At 38.4% G+C, this 14,364-nt stretch overlaps 1 protein-coding gene across 1 annotated transcript; it reads left to right on the plus strand.

Moving 5' to 3' along the window:
* Positions 1–9,736: 9,736 nt before the first annotated feature.
* On the plus strand, positions 9,737–13,821 carry lgals4 (galectin 4). Its single transcript, XM_058750829.1, has 16 exons — positions 9,737–9,868; positions 9,958–10,071; positions 10,188–10,304; positions 10,543–10,631; positions 10,727–10,925; positions 11,015–11,128; positions 11,245–11,361; positions 11,578–11,666; positions 11,764–11,962; positions 12,052–12,165; positions 12,282–12,398; positions 12,637–12,725; positions 12,822–13,020; positions 13,110–13,223; positions 13,339–13,455; positions 13,693–13,821. The coding sequence occupies exons 1-16, from the start codon at positions 9,737–9,739 to the stop codon at positions 13,819–13,821; spliced, it is 2,049 nt and encodes a 682-aa protein (XP_058606812.1).
* Positions 13,822–14,364: the final 543 nt, after the last annotated feature.

Raw genomic sequence — 14,364 nt, forward strand, 5'->3', positions numbered from 1 at the left:
GAGGTTTCTTTGACAAGCGTGGCTTTCACCGAGGTGAGTGATAGTCCTCTTTTACATATATTTTCAGTCTACACATAGGCAACACTGCAAAAAATGATTTTCTTCCTTAGTATTTTTTGTCTTGTTTTCTAATATACACATCTACAAATTCTTCAAATTAAGATGCATTTACTTGACAAGTAAAATGATTTAAGGTATTATGTCTTGTTTCTGAAAAAAGTTATCTAAATTTTGTTAGTTTTTGCTTAAATAAAAGTATCTGCCAATGGGGTAAGAAAAATAATTTTAATTCAAAGGCTAAACAAGATTATTTTTCTTACCCCATTGGCAGATTTGTTTACTTGTTTTAAGCAAAAACAACTAAATTTGGATAATGTTTTGAGAAAACAACACAATATCTTAAGTCATTTTACTTGTCAAGTAAATGCATCCTTATTCAAGAACTTTTAGATATTTATACTAGAAAAGAAGACAAAAATACTAAGAATTATTTTTATTTTTTTTTCCAGTGAAATGAATTTAGTTTTATTACTCAAGCACAGGCATTCCTGTTGTTTTGGCATTAGGCTATGATATCACAGATATCACAGTATTCTGATCATGTCCTATGTGACTGTCACAGCAGTCCTGCAATAAGACATCATCAAAACCTGTAATAAATGCCTAGCTAATTCTTTGAATTGTAATGTACAGGACTATACTATCCAAATGGAAAAGTGACTGAATTATTTAAAAAAAAATAATAATAATAATAATAAATAAATAAAATACCACTTGACAAAGTAAAAGCAAAAGGTTAATAAATCAATGTTTGGTAGACATTATATAAATAATGGTGTTATTCAACTCCTATCGTGCTTTTACAGAGCTGGGCTGGATCTTCTGTCTCTGGGTGGAGTGAGAGTATGCTCCACTCACAGAATGGGACAATCACTTTTGGAGAACATTCATCTGTGCTGGATGGAAGCTCAACTATTCAACCACAGATGAGACTTTCATTGAGCAACCCGGTTCAAAATCCTGTGAGTAACAGACACTTTCCAGGGATTCAGAACACAACAAGAAAGTACTTACAGAAACTGCAGTGCATGAAAAATGTTTCATGATTTTTGGTGTCCTTTTAAAATAGAAAAATCAGAAATGCAAAGCCTGCCATAAGCATATATGCTGATGCATATTTCCTTGTGTTTACTGCAGAACCTTCCTTATGTGGCCCCAATTACAGGAGGACTGAGAGAAGGCATGGCCTTGTACATGCAGGGAGTTGTTCCCACTAATGCTGACCGGTAAGGAATCATTTCATTGTAAATTTTGGGAAATTGGATAAAAACAATTCATTGTTACTTGGACTTGGTTGCTTTAACATTTTAACTTCCATGTAGATTTGAAATAAATTTCAAGACTGGGCAGTCCAGCAGTGATGACTTTGCTTTCCACTTCAACCCTCGAATGGACCAGAAGGTGGCCATGAACAGCTTCAGGAACGGAGGATGGGAGGCTGAGGAAAGTGTCTCTGACAACCCCTTTAAAAAAGGACAACCTTTTGAGATGTTCACTGTCATCAAATCTGAAGGATATCAGGTACATATTTTGAGAACGAGACTCACCACACTCCTAAAAGGAAGCTAGGATCTTGTCCTCACACGGGTTGTGTTGCTTTGGTTCATCAGGTTTATGTGAATGGTAAAGATCTGTACACATTCAAGCACCGTATACCGCTGGAAAAAGTGTCAACATTAAATATCTGTGGAGATGTTGCTGTGAATCTTTCTGGTTTCATGCAAGTAAGTTACTTTCTCTACAGCTAAAGCAATGTTGCAGCATGAATGATATTCTCACAGATAGGGATGGGTATCGTTTACATTTACATTTATGCATTTAGCAGACACTTTTATCCAAAGCGACTTACATTGCATTCAAGTTACAGTTTTTACATTTTATCAGCTCTTGCTTTCCCTGGGAATCAAACCCATGATCTTGGCGTTGCTAGCACCATGCTCTACTATTTGAGCTACAGGAAAGCTGTACATTTTATCGATATTGATACCGATACCGATACTTATCGATACTGTTATCGATACCATTTGGTGCAAAAACATGTGAAAAGTTGTTGAAAATTTCAAGTTATTTTATTACTGCTGAACTTTAGTAACTGTATTTCTTCAGTCAGGAGCAGTGAGTTATTTTTCTCTTTGTGTTTTATTTTATTAACATTAAAGGAATAGTTCACCCATAAATTAAAATTGTGTCATCATTTACTCACTCTCAAGTTGTTTTAAACCTGAATGAGTTTCTTTCTTCTGTTAAACATAAAGGTTATTTTGAAGAATGTGGGAAACCAAACAGTTGCTGGTCCCCAGTGACTTATATATATATACATATTTGTTTATTTTTTTTCTGCTATGACAGTCAGTGGGGACCAGCAACTGTTTGGTTACCCGCATTCTTCAAAATATCTTCTTTTGTGTTCAGCACAAGAATAACAATTAATACAGGTTTGGTACAACATGACAGTGAGTAAATAAAGAATTAAATTTTTTGGGTGAACTCTCCCTTTAATGACAATCGGTCATAGTAATATAACATAGTAAATACAGCACATTGCTTGAGGCAGATGTTGTGTTTTGTTAGTAAATGTTTCATTATATTACTAGTGTTGCCTCCTTTGTTCACTATAACACTGCTGCATATATTGCATCTGACACTGGTGTCGCTTAGTTTTGTAACGTGAGCCCACACCTTCGAACGTTTCACTCTCGCCGCCACTGATTGCACGCAAACACACACCGCATATGCGCACGGATATCACATCTAGCAAACGTCAACCACACCATTCAGTGAAGAAAATGTCAAGCAACAGCTTCTAATTCATCATTAACGTTGAAGTATGCGGAGATAAAACAATGCAAGTATCGATAACAGTAGCGTTTGTCCTGAAGCTCATCGGTAGTCTGTTATTGACCCAGTCCAAAAAAATACTGGTTCTCGGTACCCATCCCTAGTCACAGAATCAAGTGAGAATGGCTTGGAGGGCGAAGAGCTTTCTAAAATCACTTTTATCTGTTCCCTCATTAGAACTGGAGCACATCTTTATTTCCTACAGAAGGTACAACAAAAATCACCAAACTGGGAAGCTCACATGGGGAACTTTCCACTGTACAAGCAGAGATCTTGCAGCCAGTCCAAAACCCTGTAAGAGTCTGGTCTTTTCCAGTGACTTCTGAAAGCACAACAAAGTCTGAGCACTTAATGAAACAGCAATGCATGAGAACTGTTTCAAGCAATAGCAATTGCCAGTAACACTTTATTTTGAGTGTCCCTTTTGAACATTCTGTTAACACTAAGTAATGTTGCAACTACGTGTCAACAAACTCTCATTAGAGTATTAGTAGACTGTCTGCTTCATATCTGCTAACTCATTTTTGTAATAGTCTCCCAAAAGACACTCTACTGACTGTAAGTAACTTTTCAAGTACATAGCAACTTATTCTAACATAACCCTACCAGTCTACTAATACTCTACTAACACTCTAATGAGAGTTAGTAGATATGTAGGTGCAATGTTACTTATAGTCAACAGAGTGTATTAAAGGGACCATCAAAATAAAGTGAAACGCAATTGCCTCACCACAGTTTCAAGATTGTCACAATCACTTTAAATATAATTGAAATTCCATTTTCCCAGTTCAGTGAGTTAAAAACCTGTCATAAGAATTTGATTAATATATGCCAATGCCTATTTCCTTGTGTTCGCAGAACCTTCCTTATGTGGCCCCAATTACAGGAGGACTGAGAGAAGGCATGGCCTTGTACATGAAGGGAGTTGTTCCCACTAATGCTGACCGGTAAGGAATCATTTCATTGTAAAATTTGGGAAATTGGATAAAACAATTCATTGTTACTTGGACTTGGTTGCTTTAACATTTTAACTTCCATGTAGATTTGAAATAAATTTCAAGACTGGGCAGTCCAGCAGTGATGACTTTGCTTTCCACTTCAACCCTCGAATGGACCAGAAGGTGGCCATGAACAGCTTCAGGAATGGAGGATGGGAGGCTGAGGAAAGTGTCTCTGACAACCCCTTTAAAAAAGGACAACCTTTTGAGATGTTCACTGTCATCAAATCTGAAGGATATCAGGTACATATTTTGAGAACGAGACTCACCACACTCCTAAAAGGAAGCTAGGATCTTGTCCTCAAACGGGTTGTGTTGCTTTGGTTCATCAGGTTTATGTGAATGGTAAAGATCTGTACACATTCAAGCACCGTATACCGCTGGAAAAAGTGTCAACATTAAATATCTGTGGAGATGTTGCTGTGAACCTTTCTGGTTTCATAAAAGTAAGTTACTTTCTCTACAGCTAAAGCAATGTTGCAGCATGAATGATATTCTCACAGATAGGGATGGGTATCGTTTACATTTACATTCATGCATTTAGCAGACACTTTTATCCAAAGCGACTTACTTTGCATTCAAGTTACAGTTTTTACATTTTATCAGCTCTTGCTTTCCCTGGGAATCAAACCCATGATCTTGGCGTTGCTAGCACCATGCTCTGCTATTTGAGCTACAGGAAAGCTGTGCATTTTATCGATATTGATACCGATACCGATACTTATCAATACTGTTATCGATACCATTTGGTGCAAAAACATATGTGAAAAGTTGTTGAAAATTTCAAGTTATTTTATTACTGCTGAACTTTAGTAACTGTATTTCTTCAGTCAGGAGCAGTGAGTTATTTTTCTCTTTGTGTTTTATTTTATTAACATTAAAGGAATAGTTCACCCATAAATTAAAATTGTGTCATCATTTACTCACTCTCAAGTTGTTTTAAACCTGAATGAGTTTCTTTCTTCTGTTAAACATAAAGGTTATTTTGAAGAATGTGGAAACCAAACAGTTGCTGGTCCCCAGTGACTTATATATATATACATATTTGTTTATTTTTTTTCTGCTATGACAGTCAGTGGGGACCAGCAACTGTTTGGTTACCCGCATTCTTCAAAATATCTTCTTTTGTGTTCAGCACAAGAATAACAATTAATACAGGTTTGGTACAACATGACAGTGAGTAAATAAAGAATTACATTTTTTGGATGAACTCTCCCTTTAATGACAATCGGTCATAGTAATATAACATAGTAAATACAGCACATTGCTTGAGGCAGATGTTGTGTTTTGTTAGTAAATGTTTCATTATATTACTAGTGTTGCCTCCTTTGTTCACTATAACACTGCTGCATATATTGCATCTGACACTGGTGTCGCTTAGTTTTGTAACGTGAGCCCACACCTTCGAACGCTTTCACTCGCCGCCACTGATTGCACGCAAACACACACCGCATATGCGCACGGATATCACATCTAGCAAACGTCAACCACACCATTCAGTGAAGAAAATGTCAAGCAACAGCTTCTAATTCATCATTAACGTTGAAGTATGCGGAGATAAAACAATGCAAGTATCGATAACAGTAGCGTTTGTCCTGAAGCTCATCGGTAGTCTGTTATTGACCCAGTCCAAAAATACTGGTTCTCGGTACCATCCCTAGTCACAGAATCAAGTGAGAATGGCTTGGAGGGCGAAGAGCTTTCTAAAATCACTTTTATCTGTTCCCTCATTAGAACTGGAGCACATCTTTATTTCCTACAGAAGGTACAACAAAAATCACCAAACTGGGAAGCTCACATGGGAAACTTTCCACTGTACAAGCAGAGATCTTGCAGCCAGTCCAAAACCCTGTAAGAGTCTGGTCTTTTCCAGTGACTTCTGAAAGCACAACAAAGTCTGAGCACTTAATGAAACAGTAGTGCATGAGAACTGTTTCAAGCAATAGCAATTGCCGGTAACACTTTATTTTGAGTGTCCCTTTTGAACATTCTGTTAACACTAAGTAATGTTGCAACTACGTGTCAACAAACTCTCATTAGAGTATTAGTAGACTGTCTGCTTCATATCTGCTAACTCGTTTTTGTAATAGTCTCCCAAAAGACACTCTACTGACTGTAAGTAACTTTTCAAGTACATGGCAACTTATTCTAACATAACCCTACCAGTCTACTAATACTCTACTAACACTCTAATGAGAGTTAGTAGATATGTAGGTGCAATGTTACTTATAGTCAACAGAGTGTATTAAAGGGACCATCAAAATAAAGTGAAACGCAATTGCCTGAACACAGTTTCAAGATTGTCACAATCACTTTAAATATAATTGAAATTCCATTTTCCCATTTCAGTGAGTTAAAAACCTGTCATAAGAATTTGATTAATATATGCCAATGCCTATTTCCTTGTGTTCGCAGAACCTTCCTTATGTGGCCCCAATTTCAGGAGGACTGAGAGAAGGCATGGCCTTGTACATGAAGGGAGTTGTTCCCACTAATGCTGACCGGTAAGGAATCATTTAATTGTAAAATTTGGGAAATTGGATAAAAACAATTAATTGTTACTTGGACTTGGTTGCTTTAACATTTTAACTTCCATGTAGATTTGAAATAAATTTCAAGACTGGGCAGTCCAGCAGTGATGACTTTGCTTTCCACTTCAACCCTCGAATGGACCAGAAGGTGGCCATGAACAGTATGATAAATGGAAATTTTGGAACTGAAGAAAGTGTCTCTGACAACCCCTTTAAAAAAGGACAACCTTTTGAGATGTTCACTGTCATCAAATCTGAAGGATATCAGGTACATATTTTGAGAACGAGACTCACCACACTCCTAAAAGGAAGCTAGGGTCTTGTCCTCACACGGGTTGTGTTGCTTTGGTTCATCAGGTTTATGTGAATGGTAAAGATCTGTACACATTCAAGCACCGTATACCACTGGAAAAAGTGTCAACATTAAATATCAGTGGAGATGTTGCTGTGAACCTTTGTGGTTTCATGCAAGTGAGTTACTTTCTCTTCAACAGCATGAATGGTATTGCCAAAGAATCCATTGAGAATGAGAATATCTTGGAGGGTGAAGAGCTTTCTAAAATCACTTTTCTCTGTTCCCTCATTAGAACTGGAGAGCATGTGTATTTCCTACAAAAGTTACAACAAAAATCACCAAACTGGGAAGCTCACATGGGGAACTTTCCACTGTACAAGCAGAGATCTTGCAGCCAGTCCAAAACCCTGTAAGAGTCTGGTCTTTTCCAGTGACTTCTGAAAGGACAACAATGTCTGAGCACTTAATGAAACAGCAATGCATGAGAACTGTTTCAATCAATAGCAATTGCCTCAACACAGTTTCAAGATTGTCACAATCACTTTAAATATAATTGAAATTGCATACTCCCATATCAGGGAGTTAAAACCCTGCAATAAGAATCTGGTTAATACAGACTGATGCATATTTTCTTGTGTTTACTGCAGAACCTTCCTTATGTGGCCCCAATTTCAGGAGGACTGAGAGAAGGCATGGCCTTGTACATGAAGGAGTTGTTCCCACTAATGCTGACCAGTAAGGAATCATTTCATTGTAAAATTTGGGAAATTGGAAAAAAACAATTCATTGTTACTTGGACTTGGTTGCTTTAACATTTTAATTTCCATGCAGATTTGAAATAAATTTCAAGACTGGGCAGTCCAGCAGTGATGACTTTGCTTTCCACTTCAACCCTCGAATGGACCAGAAGGTGGCCATGAACAGTATGATAAATGGAACTTTTGGAACTGAAGAAAGTGTCTCTGACAACCCCTTTAAAAAAGGACAACCTTTTGAGATGTTCACTGTCATCAAATCTGAAGGATATCAGGTACATATTTTGAGAACGAGACTCACCACACTCCTAAAAGGAAGCTAGGATCTTGTCCTCACACGGGTTGTGTTGCTTTGGTTCATCAGGTTTATGTGAATGGTAAAGAGCTGTACACATTCAAGCACCGTATACCGCTGGAAAAAGTGTCAACATTAAATATCAGTGGAGATGTTGCTGTGAATCTTTGTGGTTTCATGCAAGTGAGTTACTTTCTCTTCAACAGCATGAATGGTATTGCCACAGAATCCATTGAGAATGAGAATAGCTTGGAGGGTGAAGAGCTTTCTAAAGTCACTTTTCTCTGTTCCCTCATTAGAACTGGAGAGCATGTGTATTTCCTACAAAAGTTACAACAAAATCACCAAACTGGGAAGCTCACATGGGGAACTTTCCACTGTACAAGCAGAGATCTTGCAGCCAGTCCAAAACCCTGTAAGAGTCTGGTCTGTTCCAGTGACCTTTGAGAGCACAACAATGTCTGAGCACTTAATGAAACAGCAATGCATGAGAACTGTTTCAATCAATAGCAATTGCCTGAACACAGTTTCAAGATTGTCACGAACACTTTAAATATCATTGAAATTGCATACTCCCATTTCAGGGAGTTAAAACCCTGCCATAAGAATCTGGTTAATACAGACTGATGCATATTTTCTTGTGTTTACTGCAGAACCTTCCTTATGTGGCCCCAATTTCAGAAGGACTGAGAGAAGGCATGGCCTTGTACATGCAGGGAGTTGTTCCCACTAATGCTGACCGGTAAGGAATCATTTCATTGTAAAATTTGGGGAAATTGGATAAAAAAAATTCCTTGTTACTTGGACTTGGTTGCTTTAACATTTTAACTTCCATGTAGATTTGAAATAAATTTCAAGACTGGGCAGTCCAGCAGTGATGACTTTGCTTTCCACTTCAACCCTCGAATGGACCAGAAGGTGGCCATGAACAGTATGATAAATGGAAATTTTGGAACTGAAGAAAGTGTCTCTGACAACCCCTTTAAAAAAGGACAACCTTTTGAGATGTTCACTGTCATCAAATCTGAAGGATATCAGGTACATATTTTGAGAACGAGACTCACCACACTCCTAAAAGGAAGCTAGGGTCTTGTCCTCACACGGGTTGTGTTGCTTTGGTTCATCAGGTTTATGTGAATGGTAAAGATCTGTACACATTCAAGCACCGTATACCACTGGAAAAAGTGTCAACATTAAATATCAGTGGAGATGTTGCTGTGAACCTTTGTGGTTTCATGCAAGTGAGTTACTTTCTCTTCAACAGCATGAATGGTATTGCCGAAGAATCCATTGAGAATGAGAATATCTTGGAGGGTGAAGAGCTTTCTAAAATCACTTTTCTCTGTTCCCTCATTAGAACTGGAGAGCATGTGTATTTCCTACAAAAGTTACAACAAAAATCACCAAACTGGGAAGCTCACATGGGGAACTTTCCACTGTACAAGCAGAGATCTTGCAGCCAGTCCAAAACCCTGTAAGAGTCTGGTCTTTTCCAGTGACTTCTGAAAGGACAACAATGTCTGAGCACTTAATGAAACAGCAATGCATGAGAACTGTTTCAATCAATAGCAATTGCCTCAACACAGTTTCAAGATTGTCACAATCACTTTAAATATAATTGAAATTGCATACTCCCATATCAGGGAGTTAAAACCCTGCAATAAGAATCTGGTTAATACAGACTGATGCATATTTTCTTGTGTTTACTGCAGAACCTTCCTTATGTGGCCCCAATTTCAGGAGGACTGAGAGAAGGCATGGCCTTGTACATGAAGGGAATTGTTCCCACTAATGCTGACCAGTAAGGAATCATTTCATTGTAAAATTTGGGAAATTGGAAAAAAACAATTCATTGTTACTTGGACTTGGTTGCTTTAACATTTTAATTTCCATGCAGATTTGAAATAAATTTCAAGACTGGGCAGTCCAGCAGTGATGACTTTGCTTTCCACTTCAACCCTCGAATGGACCAGAAGGTGGCCATGAACAGTATGATAAATGGAACTTTTGGAACTGAAGAAAGTGTCTCTGACAACCCCTTTAAAAAAGGACAACCTTTTGAGATGTTCACTGTCATCAAATCTGAAGGATATCAGGTACATATTTTGAGAACGAGACTCACCACACTCCTAAAAGGAAGCTAGGATCTTGTCCTCACACGGGTTGTGTTGCTTTGGTTCATCAGGTTTATGTGAATGGTAAAGAGCTGTACACATTCAAGCACCGTATACCGCTGGAAAAAGTGTCAACATTAAATATCAGTGGAGATGTTGCTGTGAATCTTTGTGGTTTCATGCAAGTGAGTTACTTTCTCTTCAACAGCATGAATGGTATTGCCACAGAATCCATTGAGAATGAGAATAGCTTGGAGGGTGAAGAGCTTTCTAAAGTCACTTTTCTCTGTTCCCTCATTAGAACTGGAGAGCATGTGTATTTCCTACAAAAGTTACAACAAAAATCACCAAACTGGGAAGCTCACATGGGGAACTTTCCACTGTACAAGCAGAGATCTTGCAGCCAGTCCAAAACCCTGTAAGAGTCTGGTCTGTTCCAGTGACCTTTGAGAGCACAACAATGTCTGAGCACTTAATGAAACAGCAATGCATGAGAACTGTTTCAATCAATAGCAATTGCCTGAACACAGTTTCAAGATTGTCACGAACACTTTAAATATCATTGAAATTGCATACTCCCATTTCAGGGAGTTAAAACCCTGCCATAAGAATCTGGTTAATACAGACTGATGCATATTTTCTTGTGTTTACTGCAGAACCTTCCTTATGTGGCCCCAATTTCAGAAGGACTGAGAGAAGGCATGGCCTTGTACATGCAGGGAGTTGTTCCCACTAATGCTGACCGGTAAGGAATCATTTCATTGTAAAATTTGGGAAATTGGATAAAAAAATTCCTTGTTACTTGGACTTGGTTGCTTTAACATTTTAACTTCCATGTAGATTTGAAATAAATTTCAAGACTGGGCAGTCCAGCAGTGATGACTTTGCTTTCCACTTCAACCCTCGAATGGACCAGAAGGTGGCCATGAACAGTATGATAAATGGAAATTTTGGAACTGAAGAAAGTGTCTCTGACAACCCCTTTAAAAAAGGACAACCTTTTGAGATGTTCACTGTCATCAAATCTGAAGGATATCAGGTACATATTTTGAGAACGAGACTCACCACACTCCTAAAAGGAAGCTAGGGTCTTGTCCTCACACGGGTTGTGTTGCTTTGGTTCATCAGGTTTATGTGAATGGTAAAGATCTGTACACATTCAAGCACCGTATACCACTGGAAAAAGTGTCAACATTAAATATCAGTGGAGATGTTGCTGTGAACCTTTGTGGTTTCATGCAAGTGAGTTACTTTCTCTTCAACAGCATGAATGGTATTGCCGAAGAATCCATTGAGAATGAGAATATCTTGGAGGGTGAAGAGCTTTCTAAAATCACTTTTCTCTGTTCCCTCATTAGAACTGGAGAGCATGTGTATTTCCTACAAAAGTTACAACAAAAATCACCAAACTGGGAAGCTCACATGGGGAACTTTCCACTGTACAAGCAGAGATCTTGCAGCCAGTCCAAAACCCTGTAAGAGTCTGGTCTTTTCCAGTGACTTCTGAAAGCACAACAATGTCTGAGCACTTAATAAAACAGCAATGCATGAGAACTGTTTCAATCAATAGCAATTGCCTGAACACAGTTTCAAGATTGTCACGACCACTTTAAATATAATTGAAAGTTAAAACCCTGCCATAAGAATCTGGTTAATACAGACTGAAGCATATTTTCTTGTGTTTACTGCAGAACCTTCCTTATGTGGCCCCAATTTCAGGAGGACTGAGAGAAGGCATGGCCTTGTACATGCAGGGAGTTGTTCCCACTAATGCTGACCGGTAAGGAATCATTTCATTGTAAAATTTGGGGAAATTGGATAAAAACAATTCCTTGTTACTTGGACTTGGTTGCTTTAACATTTTAACTTCCATGTAGATTTGAAATAAATTTCAAGACTGGGCAGTCCAGCAGTGATGACTTTGCTTTCCACTTCAACCCTCAAATGGACAAGAAGGTGGCCATGAACAGTATGATAAATGGAAATTTTGGAACTGAAGAAAGTGTCTCTGACAACCCCTTTAAAAAAGGACAACCTTTTGAGATGTTCACTGTCATCAAATCTGAAGGATATCAGGTACATATTTTGAGAACGAGACTCACCACACTCCTAAAAGGAAGCTAGGATCTTGTCCTCACACGGGTTGTGTTGCTTTGGTTCATCAGGTTTATGTGAATGGTAAAGATCTGTACACATTCAAGCACCGTATACCTCTGGAAAAAGTGTCAACATTAAATATCAGTGGAGATGTTGCTGTGAACCTTTGTGGTTTCATGCAAGTGAGTTACTTTCTCTTCAACAGCATGAATGGTATTGCCACAGAATCCATTGAGAATGAGAATAGCTTGGAGGGTGAAGAGCTTTCTAAAGACACTTTTCTCTGTTCCCTCATTAGAACTGGAGAGCATGTGTATTTCCTACAAAAGTTACAACAAAAATCACCAAACTGGGAAGCTCACATGGGGAACTTTCCACTGTACAAGCAGAGATCTTGCAGCCAGTCCAAAACCCTGTAAGAGTCTGGTCTGTTCCAGTCACCTTTGAGAGCACAACAATGTCTGAGCACTTAATGAAACAGCAATGCATGAGAACTGTTTCAATCAATAGCAATTGCCTCAACACAGTTTCAAGATTGTCACGACCACTTTAAATATCATTGAAATTGCATACTCCCATTTCAGGGAGTTAAAACCCTGCCAGAAGAATCTGGTTAATACAGACTGATGCATATTTTCTTGTGTTTACTGCAGAACCTTCCTTATGTGGCCCCAATTTCAGGAGGACTGAGAGAAGGCATGGCCTTGTACATGAAGGGAGTTGTTCCCACTAATGCTGACCGGTAAGGAATCATTTCATTGTAAATTTTGGGAAATTGGATAAAAACAATTAATTGTTACTTGGACTTGGTTGCTTTAACATTTTAACTTCCATGTAGATTTGAAATAAATTTCAAGACTGGGCAGTCCAGCAGTGATGACTTTGCTTTCCACTTCAACCCTCGAATGGACCAGAAGGTGGCCATGAACAGTATGATAAATGGAAATTTTGGAACTGAAGAAAGTGTCTCTGACAACCCCTTTAAAAAAGGACAACCTTTTGAGATGTTCACTGTCATCAAATCTGAAGGATATCAGGTACATATTTTGAGAACGAGACTCACCACACTCCTAAAAGGAAGCTAGGGTCTTGTCCTCACACGGGTTGTGTTGCTTTGGTTCATCAGGTTTATGTGAATGGTAAAGATCTGTACACATTCAAGCACCGTATACCACTGGAAAAAGTGTCAACATTAAATATCAGTGGAGATGTTGCTGTGAACCTTTGTGGTTTCATGCAAGTGAGTTACTTTCTCTTCAACAGCATGAATGGTATTGCCAAGAATCCATTGAGAATGAGAATATCTTGGAGGGTGAAGAGCTTTCTAAAATCACTTTTCTCTGTTCCCTCATTAGAACTGGAGAGCATGTGTATTTCCTACAAAAGTTACAACAAAAATCACCAAACTGGGAAGCTCACATGGGGAACTTTCCACTGTACAAGCAGAGATCTTGCAGCCAGTCCAAAACCCTGTAAGAGTCTGGTCTTTTCCAGTGACTTCTGAAAGCACAACAATGTCTGAGCACTTAATGAAACAGCAATGCATGAGAACTGTTTCAATCAATAGCAATTGCCTCAACACAGTTTCAAGATTGTCACAATCACTTTAAATATAATTGAAATTGCATACTCCCATATCAGGAGTTAAAACCCTGCAATAAGAATCTGGTTAATACAGACTGATGCATATTTTCTTGTGTTTACTGCAGAACCTTCCTTATGTGGCCCCAATTTCAGGAGGACTGAGAGAAGGCATGGCCTTGTACATGAAGGAGTTGTTCCCACTAATGCTGACCAGTAAGGAATCATTTCATTGTAAAATTTGGGAAATTGGATAAAAACAATTCATTGTTACTTGGACTTGGTTGCTTTAACATTTTAACTTCCATGTAGATTTGAAATAAATTTCAAGACTGGGCAGTCCAGCAGTGATGACTTTGCTTTCCACTTCAACCCTCGAATGGACCAGAAGGTGGCCATGAACAGTATGATAAATGGAAATTTTGGAACTGAAGAAAGTGTCTCTGACAACCCCTTTAAAAAAGGACAACCTTTTGAGATGTTCACTGTCATCAAATCTGAAGGATATCAGGTACATATTTTGAGAACGAGACTCACCACACTCCTAAAAGGAAGCTAGGATCTTGTCCTCACACGGGTTGTGTTGCTTTGGTTCATCAGGTTTATGTGAATGGTAAAGAGCTGTACACATTCAAGCACCGTATACCGCTGGAAAAAGTGTCAACATTAAATATCAGTGGAGATGTTGCTGTGAACCTTTGTGGTTTCATGCAAGTGAGTTACTTTCTCTTCAACAGCATGAATGGTATTGCCAAAGAATCCATTGAGAATGAGAATATCTTGGAGGGTGAAGAGCTTTC

This window comes from Onychostoma macrolepis, chromosome 18 (genome assembly GCF_012432095.1).
Source record: "Onychostoma macrolepis isolate SWU-2019 chromosome 18, ASM1243209v1, whole genome shotgun sequence".
NCBI lineage: Eukaryota > Metazoa > Chordata > Actinopteri > Cypriniformes > Cyprinidae > Onychostoma > Onychostoma macrolepis.

Excerpts from the sequence above, each read along its gene's own strand:
- lgals4 (XM_058750829.1), top strand. The coding sequence starts at position 9,737 with ATGGACCAGAAGGTGGCCATGAACAGTATGATAAATGGAACTTTTGGA. Across the intron at positions 12,166-12,281 it reads ACCTTTGTGGTTTCATGCAA|AACTGGAGAGCATGTGTATT; the intron begins GTGAGTTACTTT and ends TTCCCTCATTAG. Across the intron at positions 13,224-13,338 it reads ACCTTTGTGGTTTCATGCAA|AACTGGAGAGCATGTGTATT; the intron begins GTGAGTTACTTT and ends TTCCCTCATTAG.